This window comes from Phasianus colchicus, chromosome 9, assembly GCF_987193195.1.
Source record: "Phasianus colchicus chromosome 9, bPhaCol1.hap1.1, whole genome shotgun sequence".
Lineage (NCBI taxonomy): Eukaryota > Metazoa > Chordata > Aves > Galliformes > Phasianidae > Phasianus > Phasianus colchicus.
This window is the reverse complement of record NC_143444.1, coordinates 3,358,217-3,375,918: the sequence shown is the minus strand read 5'-3', so window position 1 is coordinate 3,375,918 and position 17,702 is coordinate 3,358,217. Positions and strand designations below refer to the sequence as shown.

The 17,702-nt window shown below is 53.7% G+C and overlaps 1 protein-coding gene across 1 annotated transcript; it reads right to left on the bottom strand.

The window, feature by feature from the left end:
* Window positions 1–34: 34 nt before the first annotated feature.
* On the bottom strand, window positions 35–16,968 carry LOC149916745 (uncharacterized). Its single transcript, XM_090145767.1, has 10 exons — window positions 16,733–16,968; window positions 16,507–16,648; window positions 14,401–14,964; window positions 13,146–13,371; window positions 11,535–11,674; window positions 10,610–10,707; window positions 10,065–10,162; window positions 742–2,156; window positions 414–483; window positions 35–216 (listed from the first exon to the last, which is right to left on the bottom strand). The coding sequence occupies exons 1-10, from the start codon at window positions 16,810–16,812 to the stop codon at window positions 35–37; spliced, it is 3,015 nt and encodes a 1,004-aa protein (XP_090001893.1). The 5' UTR covers window positions 16,813–16,968.
* Between the last annotated feature and the right edge of the window lie 734 nt (window positions 16,969–17,702).

The following is a 17,702-nucleotide window of genomic DNA, read 5'->3' as shown; positions in this document are numbered from 1 at the left end:
CAGGAGAGAATAAAGACAACACTGAATCAGAAGTTTACATCTGCAGGACTGAGTTTGTCATTCCTGGGAGCTGCCTGGTGTTTGCAGCTCCGTGCCTCTCCTCTCGCTGTCCCCTGATGCAGCTGCAGGTGCAAACTCTGCGCAGAGCCCGGAGCCCACTCCTGATGACAGCTGGCATCCGGCGGCGAGCTGCTGTGTGTGGTGCGGCAGTGGTACCTGTGGGGGACAGAGAGCTGTAGGCAAGGGGCAGAGGCGAGCTCCTGCCTGCCTGCCACCCACCACCATGGAATTTCCGTGGGAGGACTGGCCTGGATATGGCAGCGCATGGAACGCTGTCAGCCTCCATGCCACTTGGTGGGCCATCTGAGCTTGACAGGTCCCTCCCTGGGATTGTTTTCTGTCTGGGGATGTACCTGGGCCATCCTCCGGTGCATCTCTGAAGCACACGGAGCTCTGTGCACGTTCTTCAGCCTCTGCAGAAACCTGTGTGAAGAGAACAAAACCACACACCTGTATGCCACTGGCTGGTGATGGTGTGGGTGCCAGGGGTCCAGGGGAGGGATCCCCTTTCCAGGCCCCTTTGATTGAAGGCAAGGCAGGAATAACAGAGGGGCTGTCCACCCTAATGCATGGAGCTGGTTGGAAAGGAGACAGCATCTCCAGGCATCTCCCCACAGCGCACACTCCAGGCACCACTCCTGCCTCTGCCTCCAATTCATGCCTGGTGCTGACCTTGCTCACCTCATGCTGAGGGCCCACATCTTCTGCTCCCTCACATGCTGACACATGCTCCTCAGTCATGGGATCTGCAGCTACAGATGAAGCTGAAGAAACGGCCTCCACCTCACCAGATGGCTCATCGGATGTGCTGGATGTGATGCTGACTGCCTCTGATGCAGCATCTTCCTCAGAGTCACATCCCCAGTCTTCCTCCACATTCTCCAGTGTTGAAGGGCAAGGACAGGAGGGCGGGTGCATGCCCTCATCTCTCACTGCATTGTCTCTGGCATCCAGCGTGCCCTCAGCAGTGCTGGCAGCACTGTCGCTGTCATCACTGGACTCTTCCAGTATAACTGGCAGTCTAACAGTCCACTTTCTGGAGTCACCAGAGTCAAGAAACCAGTTACCAGCCCGGGATGTCGTGGGCCAGATACCTGGCATGCCCTGACGAGCGCCAACATTATTGAATGCGTCACCTCTTGCCTGGAGCCTTCGCTGCCTGGGGCTTCTCACATTTCTTGGCCAGGAAATATTCCAGTGTGACAACATCTGCTCGTTTCTGTCCTCCTCACGAATTCTCCGCATTGCTGGGATCATAGGAGAGTACCCAGAGGGCTCCCTGTTGATCTCGCTGGGATCTGGCAGTCTCCGTGCTTCTCCCAGACCTTGTCCGGAGGATTCAGGCATGGCCATAGCTGATTCTTCTCTTTCTCCTCCCTCGGACATTGGCAAGGGGAGCGATACTGCATCAGTCTCCTCTGCAGAGCTTGCAGCCTCGGAAGAATCTGAGCTTTCTGCATCTTCCAGCACTGATGCAGGTAAAGGCTCAAGGTGCCCTGCAGGCCCTGGCTCAGCATCCAGAAGAGATGGTGAACACACAGCGTGTACCTCATCAGATGGGGCAAGAGATGCAACTTGCAGGGTGCCAGATGACTGTCCTGCCGTTTCTATCTCTGCAGCCTCTTCCAACTCTAGCTGCGAGTCCTGGACTATAACACCTCTGGCTGAGGAATCATCAGAAGCAGAAAACTGGCCCTCAGCCCTCGATGTCACACTGCAGACGCTCAGCGTGTCCTGAGCACTGTCAGCTGCACTGGCACTGTCTTCTGTTGCTTGGGGCCTTAGCAGCGGGGGCACGCTCATGCTATTTGGCCAGGAGATGTTCCAGTGTGGCAGCATCTGGTCCTTCTTCGCCTCATCCCGGATTCTCTGGATTGCTGGGTGAACTGGAGGATATCTATATGCCTCCCCGTAGACCTCTCTGGGATCTTGCAACCTCTGTTCTTCTCCCAGAGACTGGTTGGAGAATTCAGGCATGGTGGTAGCCGTTTCTTCTTCTTCTCCCTCGCATGCTCTCCAGAAAAAAGGTGCTGCATTGGCCTCCTCTGGAAAGTATTCAGCCTTGGAAGAAGTTGAGTGTTCCCCATCTTCAGGACCTGTTACAGCCAAAGCCTCAAGGTGTCCTCCAGGCCCAGGGTCCGCAGCCAGAAGAGAAGCCGAAGGCATGCTGCCTGCCTCATCAGGTGAGGCAAGAGATGCACTCCGCAGTTTGCCAGGTGAACATCCTGCGGATTCCCTCTCAGCAGTCTCTTCTAATTCTTGCAGCTCAACCTGCACTCCAGCATCCCTGGTTCGGGAACCACCAGAGGCAGGAATCTGAGCCTCAGCCCTCGATGTCGCGGAGCGTACGCCCAGGTTTCCCTGAGCAGTGTTGGCAGCACTGGGCCTGGGCACGCTCACAGAGTTTGCCCACCGTGTGTTGCAACTGGACAACACCTGCGGTGTGTGCTGAGGTCTCGGGGCAAGTACTGGGAGTCTGCTGCCTCTAATGCCACGTCCTCCTCGCCGAGCCGCTCTCCCGAGAGTATGTAGATTTTCCTATTTAAACTTACACATTCACAGTCTAAATGCAAAGACTGACTGTGAAATATCACTTTGTTTAATTACCCTAAGTTTGCACATTGACGAGTGAGGCAAACAAAATGAAGCATTCCAAAACTGTGCTTATCAGAATGTTAAAATATCTTTCAAATTAAGATGGCGTATGAGACTTGGCCTTTTGATCTTTGAAACTACTCACCACTTACAAAGAAAAGGAAGCTATAACTGGAAAAACGGGTTATTTCTTTATCAAGGAGTTTAGATCCTCAAAGAGGCACCAAGTAGAGCTTTTTAATTAAGCTTGCTAAACAAATGCCTAATCTTTCTGTGCGAGTATTTGTTTTGCAGTAAGCAGCCCTTTTTGCCCTTCTTAAACATTGATTCATATCAGAGGCACTGCAAACACTGTATTTTAAGAAGATCATTAAGCCTGATTATTAAGACTGGGAGCAACACACAGAGCCACAGCAATTGTTGTAGCTGTTCCCAGGCTTCTTTGGAGAATCCTCGTGGCTGCTCTGGGTGATAGCTTGCTCCTGGCTGGCTGGAAGAGACTACACCTTTTATCCACAGATGGTACTAGTGGGTCTCAAACCCTCATTCAGCAATCAGCTGGTGAAGAGACAGACAACCAGGCAAATGAGGGCAGCAAGGAAAGACAGTGTGCAGCCTTCAGCAGTGCTTGCAGCGTGGCCACAGGGACACAGCAACTCTGCTGAAAGCTACACAGCATGAAGATGTGCTACGTGTTGTGACCACCGTGGGCTGGAGAAACAGTATGCCTTTAGCACATAGTAGATTTTAACCCAGAAGCACATCCCAAGAGAGGATGTGGTTGACCAGATGTTGTTTGAAGGGTATTTGGGGTGGCCTCATCTCAGGGAGTTGTGCTGTGGTCAGAGTGCAGAGGGACCACGTGAAGAAGCTGTAGGAAGTGGCAATCGCTGAGGAAGACAAACAAGGGTATGAACAGTCCATTTAGATACCTCACCCTCTGTTTCAAGGGAAGAGGAAAGCAGGAGACATATGACAGGCCGGCCCCTACAGACCGTGGGCACCACACGGAGCAGATCTCCATTGCAGCCATGAAGCAGCCCATGGTAGGCGCGGCCTGCAGGAGGCCGCAGCCATGTTGTGCCCACAGGAGCAGCCCCGGGCCGGAGCTGCGGCCATGGAGAAGGGCCGCGGTGGGGCAGGAGGGCTGGGCCAGCTGCTGCTCTTGAAGAGGAGAGTGTGGTGTTGAAGCTCTGGGGAAGTGCTGCCCGTGGGGCAGTTTCTACAGGATGGACTCCGGGGTACGGAGCCACTTTAGAGTAGCGCTTGAAGAGCTGCAGTCTGTCAGAAGCCCGTGAGGGATTGGTTTAGAAAAGATGGCTGCCGTGAGAGGGACCCTGTGTGGTGCAACATCAGAGCTTTAGGGACCGACCATAGCCCCAGTTCCCTGCTCCACTTAAGGGGACGACTTGGAAGAGAATGAGTGAATGGGAAAATGTTTTTAGTTTGCTTCTAGTTCCTCAGTGCTCTAGTCTGCTATTAACAGACAGAAACTTACATTCGTCCCCTAACTTGAGTCTGTTTTGCACACGATGGTCCTTGGTGAGAGATCTCCCTGTTCTTATCTCAACTGAAGCTCTCCTTCATTGTATTTTCATCCCTGTTCCTTTAAGAAGGGAGAGTGAAAGAGCAGCATGGTGGAGTGCAGCCAGCCAGCCCCGTTAAGCATACACACGTCTCCTGAATAGCCATGGCACTAGAGTGAAAATCTTATTCAGTGTATAAATTGAGACCACCATGGCTGGTAGTTAAAATCCTGCCAGCACACTCTCTTGTGTTTTGGAAAAAAAGGCTGTTTTTTTTTTTCTCCTGGAAATTTGTTCAGATATATTACTTAAAAACTTATTTCATTTGAAACCTGCAATAGTTTCAGATGCCTATATTGGCATTTTTTCTATTAATAGGAAATATATTGTCACTGGACTATATAGGAAGTGGGAAATAGTGTCACTGGATTTTTGTCTTCTATAAAATGTAAATAGTAATTGTATATAAATGTAAATATATAATAGCATAATATGTGGAATAATGGAAATGTCTATAAAATGTAAATATTTATATGAAGATATAAATTTGGCAGCAAAGTAGACATGGCAGTAATTTTTTGAGAACTGTTTGCTCATACATCTACATAATACAACAAAAATGTTAGTGCTTGTATGACAGCAAATTTTAAGTCCAAATCTGGAAATTCACTTATTTGAAAAGATGGGATGGGGGAGAGAATCAGAAAAAAAATGATTTGGTTGAGATAAAAACTGTTTACTAAGGCAGAAAAATAAGAGAGAAATTACAGTAGTGCTAATAATACATGCATACGTATATATACTTACAAAACAAATGATTCACAAGCAATTATCATCTGCCAGTCTCTCCCAAAGCAGTGGCTGCCCATCTCAGTCAAACCCGTCAGTTTTGAGGTTTTTTTCACCATGTCATACTGTATGGATTACCCTTGTGGCCTGTTTCATTAGAAAATGAAAAGCATGATGCAGCTCCCTTACTAGGGGTTCTGAAGGAGCAGTTAAGGTATAAAGAAAATAGCGATACTGTCGCCCATAGTTTGCCTCAAGAAAAAATCTACCCTCTAGAAGGATTGAAAGAAATGAAGGCAAGGCTAGACAAATTAGAGGCCTCTCCAGCCCAGATGCACCCTTTGATAAAAACCGAATATGCATTCAATAACAGGGAGGATCTAGATCCTCAAATGAATGTTAAAGGAATTCCCTTCTCAGCCACTGAACTAGCAAAATTGAAAAAAGATTTCAGCCGCTCTCCAAAGGAGTCAGAAAATGAGTATGTATGGAGGGTTAGTCTCACTGGTGGAGACCAGATACAGCTAATGGAAAAGGAAGCGGGAGGTTACTGGGGACCAGGAGTATTTTTAACTACTGGCAACAATGGTGCTCCCTGGTCCTTAACACAGAGGGCTGCCTATTGGGCAGGTGGTCTCAATCCTCTAGAAAAGGGATACCCTCTTGCTATTACTGGAACAGTCGACCAGTTAGTAGAGAGCGTTCAAAAGGCTGCTTGTCTCCAAATGATGTATGATAGAAAGCTGCAGCCACACCACGAATCACCTATGATGATGCCTGTTGATCCTGAGAGAATGACTGCTTTAATTAGGGGGCCTCCAGAGTCATTGAAACCCATAGGCATACAACTGCAAGGAAAGATACAAGCTATGTGTCAGGGAGAGAGAACCCGGGCAGCGTTAGAAGGAACTGTAACATCTAACCATCTGCAGTCAGGGGACGTATGGGCGTGGAAGAAGGCTGTCCAAGAGTTAATCAACTATGGAAGAAAATATGGGTCAGTGATTTCTTCTGCCAGTAAATTTGAGCCAAGGGAAGTAAGACTTGCAGCGGTCAGCCTTGCCCCCAGGCCACCTAGCCCAAAGCTCAGTGGGACTGGAAGGGTTTCATTGTCAGTAAAAACAGATAGGCGGAATATTGATCATAAAGGTAATTGTCTCTGGACACTGGGCTGGCAAAAGGGTGTCCTGTGAGATCTGATGAATGGATTACCCACTGTCAGGTTAGAGAAATTAGTTAAGTGGTGGCCAGAACAAAAGCTCAAGACCTGGAAAGCAAAACCTGAGCAGCTATCCAATAAAAAACTGATGTCTTCGCCCCTCCCAAGTGACCGGGGTGGGGGCAGTGAAGGGTGGATGCATTAGAAAGCTTACCACAAAGGGAAACCAGATCCTCCATTTAACACCTTGTGTCTAAAGGCCTCACCACTCTTGCCAATTACCCCTGTGAGTCATGATCCAGAGGCTGATAAGCCAGGGAAACACTCTTATCTCCCTGGCCAGCCTGTGCGATTGACTCAGCTAAGGTGAGGCCAGTTCCCTAACCTTAACAGAATCCCTTACCAAATATCCTGGGAAGGCTAAAGACACCCCGAAAAAAAGTAATATGAAATCAACACTTCCTCAATTGTTCCCTCATTTTTTAACCATATTTACAAAGCCCAAAAAGGGCAAGTTGGTTCTTGTTTTATTTTACAGAAGATCCCCGTGGGCACTTGACAGAAAGGCTAATTTTAAGGCTGATTTTAACCGTTTGTGTTTTGTGACAGAAATACTGAAGATTTGATCATGCTAGAATACTGAGTATACCTCTTAATTACATTTTTTTGGTTGCAATCATATTGTGTTTTGCATTGTTGTGAGTGTGGGTGGTGATTGATATCAGTCCTTGGATCTGTTAAATTTCACAACTGGGTTCAGAGTTCTTACAGGTCATCCTGGCTTACTGGTACTCCCTGCACAGTGATACCATTTCTTTTGACCCCTTCTTTCACCCCTTTTTTTCAAACTGATTATGATTTGCATGTGACTCCTCCACAGTGTTTCCAAATTCCTAACAAACTGGGAAATGAATCAAGAGGCCCATCTAATATCTGTTAGATGTGGGCACAAAAGAAATCTATCGTAAAGCCTTTTGCACTGATGCTTTTCAGTGTCACACCAGTCCAGGAGTTCCATCCAAAACATGGTTGTTGGAAAGTGTCTAAGTTTTGATAAGAGATGTGTATGTTTCTGGGATTACTCCTCTTGATGGTTTATACTGTGGACTATCCTGCACACACTATCCTGTGAAAAATTCTGTAGACTGTAGCAATACTTGAACTTGCCAAACTAAGATTTATATCTCTCAGCATTTGAATTGCTTTGGAAATGTTCAAGTGGAGAGTTCTCGTGATACTAAATCATCTTAGAAAACATTACATGGCAAGTCCACATATTGTCAAATTGGACTAGATACGCTTTTGATGAATTCACTGAAGTGTAATATTGTATGGGTGTTCATAAACACCACAACCTCTACTGAAGAATTCCCATCTGGATCTTGGCTTACACTGGGAGTTCCTGGGTGGGGAAAGCAGCTGACACAAATAGCTCTATTTGTTTTACTTACTGATTTAATATTATTGGCTATTGTTAAAGGTATGGTTATTGCCAAATGTACAGTTGTCTCTTTTCACTTTCTAATTTTTATTCATTATGGAACGTTCGTGTCACCACTCCTGAAGAGTCACAGGTGGTGTCTGTGGCAAATTGAATGACTCTAATTGTTGTCTAAAAATGGAATGATAATGAAAAAGTTGCTAAACAAATTGCCCACGGGAGAAACGTATCCTTTTTCGTGTGCTGTTGCAACTCTTATGTTTGTTTCTTGTATGGCTCCATGTTTGATTCCACTTTTATACAAGGAGTTGTATCCTCCATGTACTTTGTAACCACTTCAACTGATGATGAACAAGTCCAACAAATCAGGGCAACCTCTGTAACCAAGCCCAAGAAATTCTTCATAACAACTGTAACATTTGACCCCCCTTCTCTGAACAGTGTCGGTAGCACTGGCACTGTCATGTGCTGCTTGGGGTCTCAGCAGCCTGAGCATGCTCTCGTTGCTTGGCCAAGAGATGTTCCAGCTGGACAACATCTGCTCCTTCCTCGCCTCATCCCGAATTCTACGAATTGCTGGGAAAATTGGAGAATATCCATAGGTCTCCCTGTAGAGCTCTCTGGGATCTTGCAGTCTTGATGGTTCTCCCATAGCTTGTTTGGACAATTCCAGCACAGGCATAGCTGCTTCTTCTCCCTCGGACACTGACAAGGAGAGATGCTGCATCAGCATTCTCTGCAGAGCGTGCAGCCTCAGAAGAATCTGAGCTTTCTGCATCTTCCAGCACTGATGCAGGCAGAGGCTCAAGGTGTTCTGCAGGCCCAGGACCAGCGCCCAGAAGAGATGGTGAACACACTGTGTGTGCCTCATCAGACTGGGCAAGACATGCACTCTGCAGGTCACCAGATGACTGTCCTGCAGATTCTGTCTCAGCAATCTCTTCCGAATCATGCTGTTCATCCTGCACTCCAGCATCTCCGGATATGAACTCTCTTGGTGCAGGAATGGGGCCCTCCACCATCGATGTTGTGGTGCAGGTCTCCAGCATACTCTGAGCACTGTTGGTAGCACTGGCACTGTCATGTGCTGCTTGGGGTCTTAGCAGCCTGAGCATGCTCTCGTTGCTTGGCCAGGAGATGTTCCAGCTGGACAACATCTGCTCCCTCCTCACCTCATTCCGAATTCTACGAATTGCTGGGTGTACCGGAGAGCATCTGTAGGCCACCTGGTTGAGCCCTCTGGGATCTTGCAGACTCAGTGCTCCTCCCAGAGCTTGTCTAGAGACTTCAGGCATGGTGGTGGCAGTTACGTCTCTTTCTCCCCCCTCACACACTCTTGGGAACAGCACTGCATTATCGGCCTCCTCTGGAGAGTGTGCAGCCTTGGGAGAATCTAGGTTGCCTGCATCTTCAGGCACTAATGCAGGCAGGGGCTCCTTGTCTTGCTCTTTGCCGCCTGCCTGCCCTTCTGGGCCCTTCTGAGCTGCTCTGGAAGATGGTGTAGTGGCAGCACGAGTGTCTCTGCTGCCCTCCTGAGCATCTCCCCAAGCTGCGTGGACCTTCCCAGCCTTGGTGGACAGCACCTGGGCCGTCCTTGCTGGTGGTCTCAGGGCGCCATGCACCCTGGAACTGCCAGCTGCACTCGGACGCTTGAGCTTGCGGCTGCAGCACAGCTCAGGGACACCACGCAGTTTTGTCTGGGTCTGGCATGGCGAGGCGGTCTGGCATGGCGAGGCCTGAGAACAGCTGAGACTTCCAGGGCTGGACCCTGGCTCTCAGGCCTTGCTGTCCCGTCCTGGACATGCAAGGTTCCCGGAGGTCTCGGGGCAAGTACTGGGAGTCTGCTGCCTCTAATGCCCATGGCACGTGCTCTGCCTCTTGGAGAAGATGTGGAAGAGGCTGCTGCTGGCAGAGCAGGCAGCTTACAGACCCCAGAAGCTGCTGCTGCATGCCTGGGTGCAGCTGTCAGCAACCCGGCCCGCCTTAAGCGAGGCAGCAAGGGTGGCTGAGGCTGTCTGCTTTGGCCACTGGCACCAACACTGGAAACTCCTGCCTGCCCGCCTGCAAGAGAAGCTGAGGAGAAAGGCTGAGTGAGCGCGGTCCTTCCCGCTCGCGTTGCACGGAGCATCGAGGGCAGCCCTCAGCCCGCGGGTGGCTGAGTGCAGAGGAGCTGAAGCAGAGGAGGGCTGGTCCCCACATGGCAGCCCCCACAGCACAGCAGCCCATTGTGGCAGCTCTGCACGCATGCCTGGGCAGCTGGCTGGGGGCCACCAGCGGCGAGTTTCAGCGTGTGGTGTGGCAGCGTGTGCAGGACAGAGAGCTGTAGGCCAGGGGCAGAGGCAAGGCCCTGCCTGCGCGCCACCACTCCAGGTCTTCCCTGGGATGGTGGGCCTGGGTACGGCAGGGCATGCAGTGCTGCCGGCCTCTGTGCCGCTTCGTGGGCCATCTGAGCTGGGAAGCCCTGCCTGGGATGGCTTTCTGCCCGGGGATGTACCCTGGCCATCCTCCTGTAGTCCTGTACTCAAGCACTTGGAGCTCTGTGCACCTCCTGTGGCCTTCGCAGGAATGTTGTGTGTGGTGTGGCAGCGGTACCTGTGGGGGCAGAGAGCTGTAGGCAAGGGGCAGGGCGGGCACCAGGCAAGGCCCTGCCTGCCACCAAGCACCGCAGCTTTCCCTGGGAGGGCTGGCCCGGGCACAGCAGGACTCTGTACATGGAGCTGCTCGCCGGGCCGCTCGGGCCCAGCAGGCCCTCCCTGGGACGGCTCTGCACTTGGAGACATAGATGGGCATGCTCAAGCTGTGTGGCCAGGATGTGGTCCTACTGGACAACATCTGCTCCTTCCTCGCCTCATCTCGGATTCTCCGGATCTCTGGGTGCACTGGAGGATATCCACATGCCACCCGTTGGTCTCTCTGGGATATTGCGATCTCGCTGCATCTCCCAGAGCTTGGGTGGACCATTCAGACACGGCCATAGCCGCTTGTTTCTTCTCCTTGTCCTCCCGCACACACTGACAGCAGGAATAGCGTTGCACTGACCTCCTCCGGACAGTGTGCAGTCCCGAGAGGATCTGAGCATTCTGCATACCGAGGCACTGATGCAGGCAAAGGCTCAGGGTGTCCTGCAGGCCCAGGTTCTGTGGCCAGAAGCGACGCTGAGCGCACGGCATCTGCCTCACACACGGCGGTGTGGAGAAGGAGGCGTGGGATGGAGGTGGCGAAGTCGCCAGCAGCGTGCCCAGCAGCAGCAGGGACTTCAAAGGCCGCCAGCGGCCTGGCCGAGCCCGGCCCTGCTGCTCTCCGCCCTCGGCCCTGGCAGTTAGTGCTGCCGGTTAGTGCTGGCAGTGCTGGCAGTTAGTGCAGGCAGTGCAGGCAGTTAGTGATGGCAGTTAGTGCAGGCAATGCTGGCAGTTAGTGCTGGCAGTTAGTGCAGGCAGTGCTGGCAGTTAGTGCTGGCAGTGCTGGCAGTTAGTGCAGGCAGTTAGTGCTGTTGGTGCAGGCAGTGTAGGCAATGCTGGCAGTGCAGGCCGTGCAGGCAGTTTCACCAGCAGAGGTTTAGGTTGGAACACAGGAAATCCTGTGTACAGAAGGGCGTGTTAAGCACTGGAACAGGCTCCCCAGGGCGGTGGTTGAGTCACCGTCCCTGAATGTGTTTAAAATCCATTTGGATGTGGTGCTCGGGGACATGATTCAGCGGTGGGTAGTTAGAGTGAGGGTAGGATGGTTAGGTTGTGGTTGGACTTGATGATCTTGAAGGCCTTTTCCAACCTGAGCAATTCCACGATTCTATGACCTGCGTAACCCGAATTGAGGGCTATACGCTTTTTAGAAGGGATAGGCAAGGTAGGAGAGGTTGGGAATTGCCGCCTACGACAAAAAGAGGACAGACTGCAAAGAGCTGCCTCTGAGAAATAGTCAGGCACACGTGGGGAGCCTGTGGGTTAAAACCAGGGACGAGACCAACAAAAGACAGCTGGTGGTCGGGGTCTACTACAGGCCACCGAATCAAGGGGAGCCTGTAGGTGTGACCTTCTTCCTTCAGCTGCAGGAGCTGTTGTGCTCCCAGGCTCTGATCCCTCTGGGGGATTTCAACCACCCAGATACCTGCTGGGAAATGAACATGGCGAGCTAGCTGCAAGTGATCCAGGAGACTCCTGGAGCCCAATAATGGTAACTTTCTGCTACCGGTCTTGGACAGGTCAGGACCAGAGGGGACCAGCTGGTCACCAGTGGTTGCCGAGTTTGGTGCTCATCCGTGCAGAGGAGGTGGTCGAAGACGTTAAGATTGGAGGCAGCCTGAGCTGCAGCAACCATGCCCTGGTTGAGCTTGCGATCTCCAGGAACATGGGCCTGGCAAAGAGTGGAGTCAAGACACTGAACTTCAGGAGAGTGAACTTCAGTGAACTGTTTAAGGAATGGTTGAATGAGATCTCCTAGGAAACTGTCCTTAGGCACAAAGGAACGGAACACAGCTGGCAGCACAGTTAAGAACATGTTTCTGAGAGCATGAGAGCTCTCCATCCCCCAGAATAAGAAATCAGGCAGGGGTGGCAGGAGACGCAGCTCAGCTGAGCACGGAGCTGCTGGGAAGGCTGAGGGAAAAGAAGGAAGCAGTGGAAGTGGGGATAAGGTGGCCAGGGAGGAACAGAGGGATGTTGTTTGGATGTGCAGGGATGGCATCGGGAGGGCCAAGGCACGGACAGTATAAAGTTCAACAAGGGATGTGGAATGAAAAAAATTTTAAATTGTGTTTGTTGAAGTACATTATGAGTAGCTGGCGCCAAGCATGGAAGGAGGGATGGGCAATCCTAATAGCCCAGAGCATATTCTGAAAATGTTGATGGACCTTGATTCTTCTCTTGCCCAGAACCAACAGGCAGTATGCGACTGGGTAGCAGACTTAAGGGCAGAATGGAAATATCGCTGAAGAAAAGGGAAAGCAGTGGTTTGTGCAGTACTCAGGACACAGCTGGTCACACTCACAAGTACTATGGGCGTCCATGATTCTCAGGAGCCAGCATTATCTCCTCCTTGCAGGAGGAAGTAGGAAAATTACAAGAGCAGCTGGTTGAGGAGCAGCAGCAGTCTCAGCAGGCAGAAGCACTGATGAAGTGCTCGGGGAGGGAAGAGAAGAGGCCTTCTGCCTCTAGGCCAACTCTTAGACTACTGTAGGTAGCCCCGGCCCCACCTCCTTCCAAGACGACAAACATGAAGCCCAACCCTCTCCCTTTAGGAGCTAAGGAAGGCACAGCCCCCCCTTGTAGCTGAACTATGCAATCAAGGGATTATAGCACCTGCAAACTCTCCTTGTAACTTTCCTGTATGGCCAGTGTGGGAGCCCTGTGGCAAATGGAGACTTAGAGTGGACTGCAGGCATCTGGGTGCCGAGACTGCCCCTTCAGCAAAAGCGGCCCCAAATGTTTCAGAATTGATTACTGCCCTACGGGAACAGGCTCATGCCTTTCTGGCTGCCATTGATGCCTAAGACAGCTGTTTTATGGTCCCCTTGAGGAAGGTGGAGGACAATCAATTTGCATTTACTTGGAGGGAGTGCAATGCACAGTCACCCGATTACCCCAGGGGTACAGACACTCGCCCACTCTGGCGCTCGGAGGCAGGGGAAGCTCACGTTGGACCACGGTGTCCGGGTTTACCTCTATACTGATGACGTCCTCATATGGGGGAACGATGATGTCAACGTAGGGAGTACCCAGGCCTGTGCAGTGAGACACCTGAGGAGCCCTGAGCCAGCCGGGACACTTTGGTCTCCTCTCGGTAGGTGCCTGGCTGTGCTCGCACCCCTACAGACACACCAGTGCTCTCCCACCAGGGCTGCCCCTTTCACAGCCCCTCACGCCCTTCATCGCTGCCCACCTCACACACACACCGGCTCAGCCAGCTCACATTTTGCAAGTCACAAATCACTCTCCCTTGCACGCCCACGCTCTCTGCACTTGCTGCCACCACCGACACATGGATCCATTGCCCCGTGCTCTGAGCCCAGTAGTCGCACTCAGAGACCAACCATGCACGAGTGCACAGATGAGACAGCACTCAGGCAGGATAGAATAAAGATAGCATTTTATCAGAATTCTGTGTTGACAAGATGGAATCAGAATTCTGCATTGACAAGTTGGAATTAAAATTCTTCACTGACATGATGGAATCAGAATTCTACATTGACAGGATGGAATCAATCTCTGGGGAGCTGCCTGGTGTTTACAGCCTCGTGCCTCTCCTCTCGCTGTCCCCTGATGCAGCTGCAGGTGCAAACCCTGCGCAGAGCCCGGAGCACACTCCTGATGACAGCTGGCATCCGGCGGCGAGCTGCTGTGTGTGGTGCGGCTGTGGTACCTGTGGGGGACAGAGAGCTGTAGGCAAGGGGCAGAGGCGAGCTCCTGCCTGCCACCCACCACCATGGAATTTCCGTGGGAGGACTGGCCTGGATATGGCAGCGCATGGAACGCTGTCAGCCTCCATGCCACTTGATGGGCCATCTGAGCTTGACAGGTCCCTCCCTGGGATTGTTTTCTGTCTGGGGATGTACCTGGGCCATCCTCCGGTGCATCTCTGAAGCACACGGAGCTCTGTGCACGTTCTTCAGCCTCTGCAGAAACCTGTGTGAAGAGAACAAAACCACACACCTGTATGCCACTGGCTGGTGATGGTGTGGGTGCCAGGGGTCCAGGGGAGGGATCCCCTTTCCAGGCCCCTTTGATTGAAGGCAAGGCAGGAATAACAGAGGGGCTGTCCACCCTAATGCATGGAGCTGGTTGGAAAGGAGACAGCATCTCCAGGCATCTCCCCACAGCGCACACTCCAGGCACCACTCCTGCCTCTGCCTCCAATTCATGCCTGGTGCTGACCTTGCTCACCTCATGCTGAGGGCCCACATCTTCTGCTCCCTCACATGCTGACACATGCTCCTCAGTCATGGGATCTGCAGCTACAGATGAAGCTGAAGAAACGGCCTCCACCTCACCAGATGGCTCATCGGATGTGCTGGATGTGATGCTGACTGCCTCTGATGCAGCATCTTCCTCAGAGTCACATCCCCAGTCTTCCTCCACATTCTCCAGTGTTGAAGGGCAAGGACAGGAGGGCGGCTGCATGCCCTCATCTCTCACTGCATTGTCTCTGGCATCCAGCGTGCCCTCAGCAGTGCTGGCAGCACTGTCGCTGTCATCACTGGACTCTTCCAGTATAACTGGCAGTCTAACAGTCCACTTTCTGGAGTCACCAGAGTCAAGAAACCAGTTACCAGCCCGGGATGTCGTGGGCCAGATACCTGGCATGCCCTGACGAGCGCCAACATTATTGAATGCGTCACCTCTTGCCTGGAGCCTTCGCTGCCTGGGGCTTCTCACATTCCTTGGCCAGGAAATATTCCAGTGTGACAACATCTGCTCGTTTCTGTCCTCCTCACGAATTCTCCGCATTGCTGGGATCATAGGAGAGTACCCAGAGGGCTCCCTGTTGATCTCGCTGGGATCTGGCAGTCTCCGTGCTTCTCCCAGACCTTGTCCGGAGGATTCAGGCATGGCCATAGCTGATTCTTCTCTTTCTCCTCCCTCGGACATTGGCAAGGGGAGCGATACTGCATCAGTCTCCTCTGCAGAGCTTGCAGCCTCGGAAGAATCTGAGCTTTCTGCATCTTCCAGCACTGATGCAGGTAAAGGCTCAAGGTGCCCTGCAGGCCCTGGCTCAGCATCCAGAAGAGATGGTGAACACACAGCGTGTACCTCATCAGACGGGGCAAGAGATGCAACTTGCAGGGTGCCAGATGACTGTCCTGCCGTTTCTATCTCTGCAGCCTCTTCCAACTCTAGCTGCGAGTCCTGGACTATAACACCTCTGGCTGAGGAATCATCAGAAGCAGAAAACTGGCCCTCAGCCCTCGATGTCACACTGCAGACGCTCAGCGTGCCCTGAGCACTGTCAGCTGCACTGGCACTGTCTTCTGTTGCTTGGGGCCTTAGCAGCGGGGGCACGCTCATGCTATTTGGCCAGGAGATGTTCCAGTGTGGCAGCATCTGGTCCTTCTTCGCCTCATCCCGGATTCTCTGGATTGCTGGGTGAACTGGAGGATATCTATATGCCTCCCCGTAGACCTCTCTGGGATCTTGCAACCTCTGTTCTTCTCCCAGAGACTGGTTGGAGAATTCAGGCATGGTGGTAGCCGTTTCTTCTTCTTCTCCCTCGCATGCTCTCCAGAAAAAAGGTGCTGCATTGGCCTCCTCTGGAAAGTATTCAGCCTTGGAAGAAGTTGAGTGTTCCCCATCTTCAGGACCTGTTACAGCCAAAGCCTCAAGGTGTCCTCCAGGCCCAGGGTCCGCAGCCAGAAGAGAAGCCGAAGGCATGCTGCCTGCCTCATCAGGTGAGGCAAGAGATGCGCTCCACAGTTTGCCAGGTGAACATCCTGCGGATTCCCTCTCAGCTGGACCCTGGCTCTCAGGCCTTGCTGTCCCGTCCTGGACATGCAAGGTTCCCGGAGGTCTCGGGGCAAGTACTGGGAGTCTGCTGCCTCTAATGCCCACGGCACGTGCTCTGCCACTTGGAGATGCTGTGGAAGAGGCTGCCGCTTGCAGAGCAGGCAGCTTGCAGACCCCAGAAGCTGCTGCTGCACGCCTGGGTGCTGCTGCCGGCAGCCCCGCCCGCCTTAAGCGAGGCAGCAAGGGTGGCTGAGGCTGTCTGCTTTGGCCACTGGCACCGCCGCCGGTCGCCGACTCCAGGAACTGCCGCCCGCCCGCCTGCAAGAGAAGCCGAGGAGAAAGGCCGAGTGAGCGCGGTCCTCGCCGCTCGCGCCGCACGCAGCACCGAGGGCAGCGCTCAGCCCGCGGGCGGCTGCCGCCCCGCTCCCCACAGCCGCACCGGCACAGGGCGGTCCCCACGCGGCGCGGGAAGACGTCCGGCCCCGCCTCCCTCGGGCTCCCTACCTGTGCGCGGCGGCTCCCGGAGGCCCGCGCGCTCTCCGGGCCGGGCAGCGGCGGCAGACGGACGCCGCGGAGGGACGAGCCCGGGCTCCGGCCGCCCGGCGGCACCACCTGCGGGGAGAAGGAGAACCGGGATGGAGGCGGCGAAGGCGCGGCCGGCGTCCCCCGCGGCGGCGACTTCGACGGCCGCCGGCGGCCCGGCCGAGCCCGAGCGCCTCCCTCCCCGGCCCGCACCTGTCGGCGGTCGCGCACGCGTGGCAGCCCCGCGTCGGGCTGGCGGTCGTCCTTCTTCTCCCGCTCCTCGCTCATCGCCGCGTCCTCGCGCAGACGCTCGGTCGCACGCACCCGGGGGAGCCGCGTCCTCCTCGCGGAGCCGCTCTCCCGAGAGTGAGCGGCACTCTCTCCGGGGGACTCCGGCCCCTCGCGGCGGCCCCGCGTCACAATGGCCTTGGGGCGCGACGCCGGCCCGCGTCACAGAGCCCCGGCGCCGGGCTCCCCTCTCCCCGCTCCCCTCGGCCGTCTCCGCGGCCGCCCCGCGCCTTTCCCGGCGGCGCCGTCGCCGTCGCCGTCGCCGTCGCCGTCGCCGTCGCCGTCGCCGTCGCCGTCGCTGACGGGCTCGCCCTCGGCCGCGCCGGGGCCGTCGAAGCGGCTGGAAGCGGCCGCGTCCGGCACGGAGCGGCCCCTGCCCTCGTCTCGTCGCCCAGCCCGGCCGAGTCCACCCGGCCCGAGCGGCCCGTCCGCACCTCGGCCCCGTCTTCGTGTTGCGGCTCTCCGGCCCCGCTTAGCGCTCGGATGTGCCGCGCTCTGTGGAGCAGCGTGCGGGACGCAGCTCAAGTCTCTGGAGATGAGCTCGCTGTGGAGCAAGAGTTGTGGTGGGAGCTGCATCTCATAATGAGACCCATGGTGGAGCAGTCTGTGACAGAATGACTTTAGTCCTTGGCTTGAATCCGGATTGGATTGATTCTTTATAAACTGCTGTCTTTGGGAAGTCCTCTCTGGATCACTTTGGGAAGGAGCACATCCCAGATGAGGGGCTTCGTGCTGGAGCTGGGCACAAGGCGAGGATGAACCGGCTGCAGAGGCGAAGCTTCATTATCTGTCCACAGTCCCTAATTCCCCAGCTCCAGCAATTGGTTTACTTCTTAAACATCTCCTGATTGCCACAAGGCACACATATTTCAGGATATATTTTGGAGTAG

What these genes read in the sequence shown, in the direction of transcription:
- LOC149916745 (XM_090145767.1), bottom strand. Translation starts at nt 16,812, where the DNA reads ATGAGCGAGGAGCGGGAGAAGAAGGACGACCGCCAGCCCGACGCGGGG. An exon ending in AATTGGAGGCAGAGGCAGGA is followed by an intron (nt 13,372 to 14,400) that starts GTGGTGCCTGGA and finishes GTGTGTCTGTAG; the next exon opens with GGGTGCGAGCACAGCCAGGC. An exon ending in CGAGTGTCTGTACCCCTGGG is followed by an intron (nt 11,675 to 13,145) that starts GTAATCGGGTGA and finishes ATTTCCCAGCAG; the next exon opens with GTATCTGGGTGGTTGAAATC.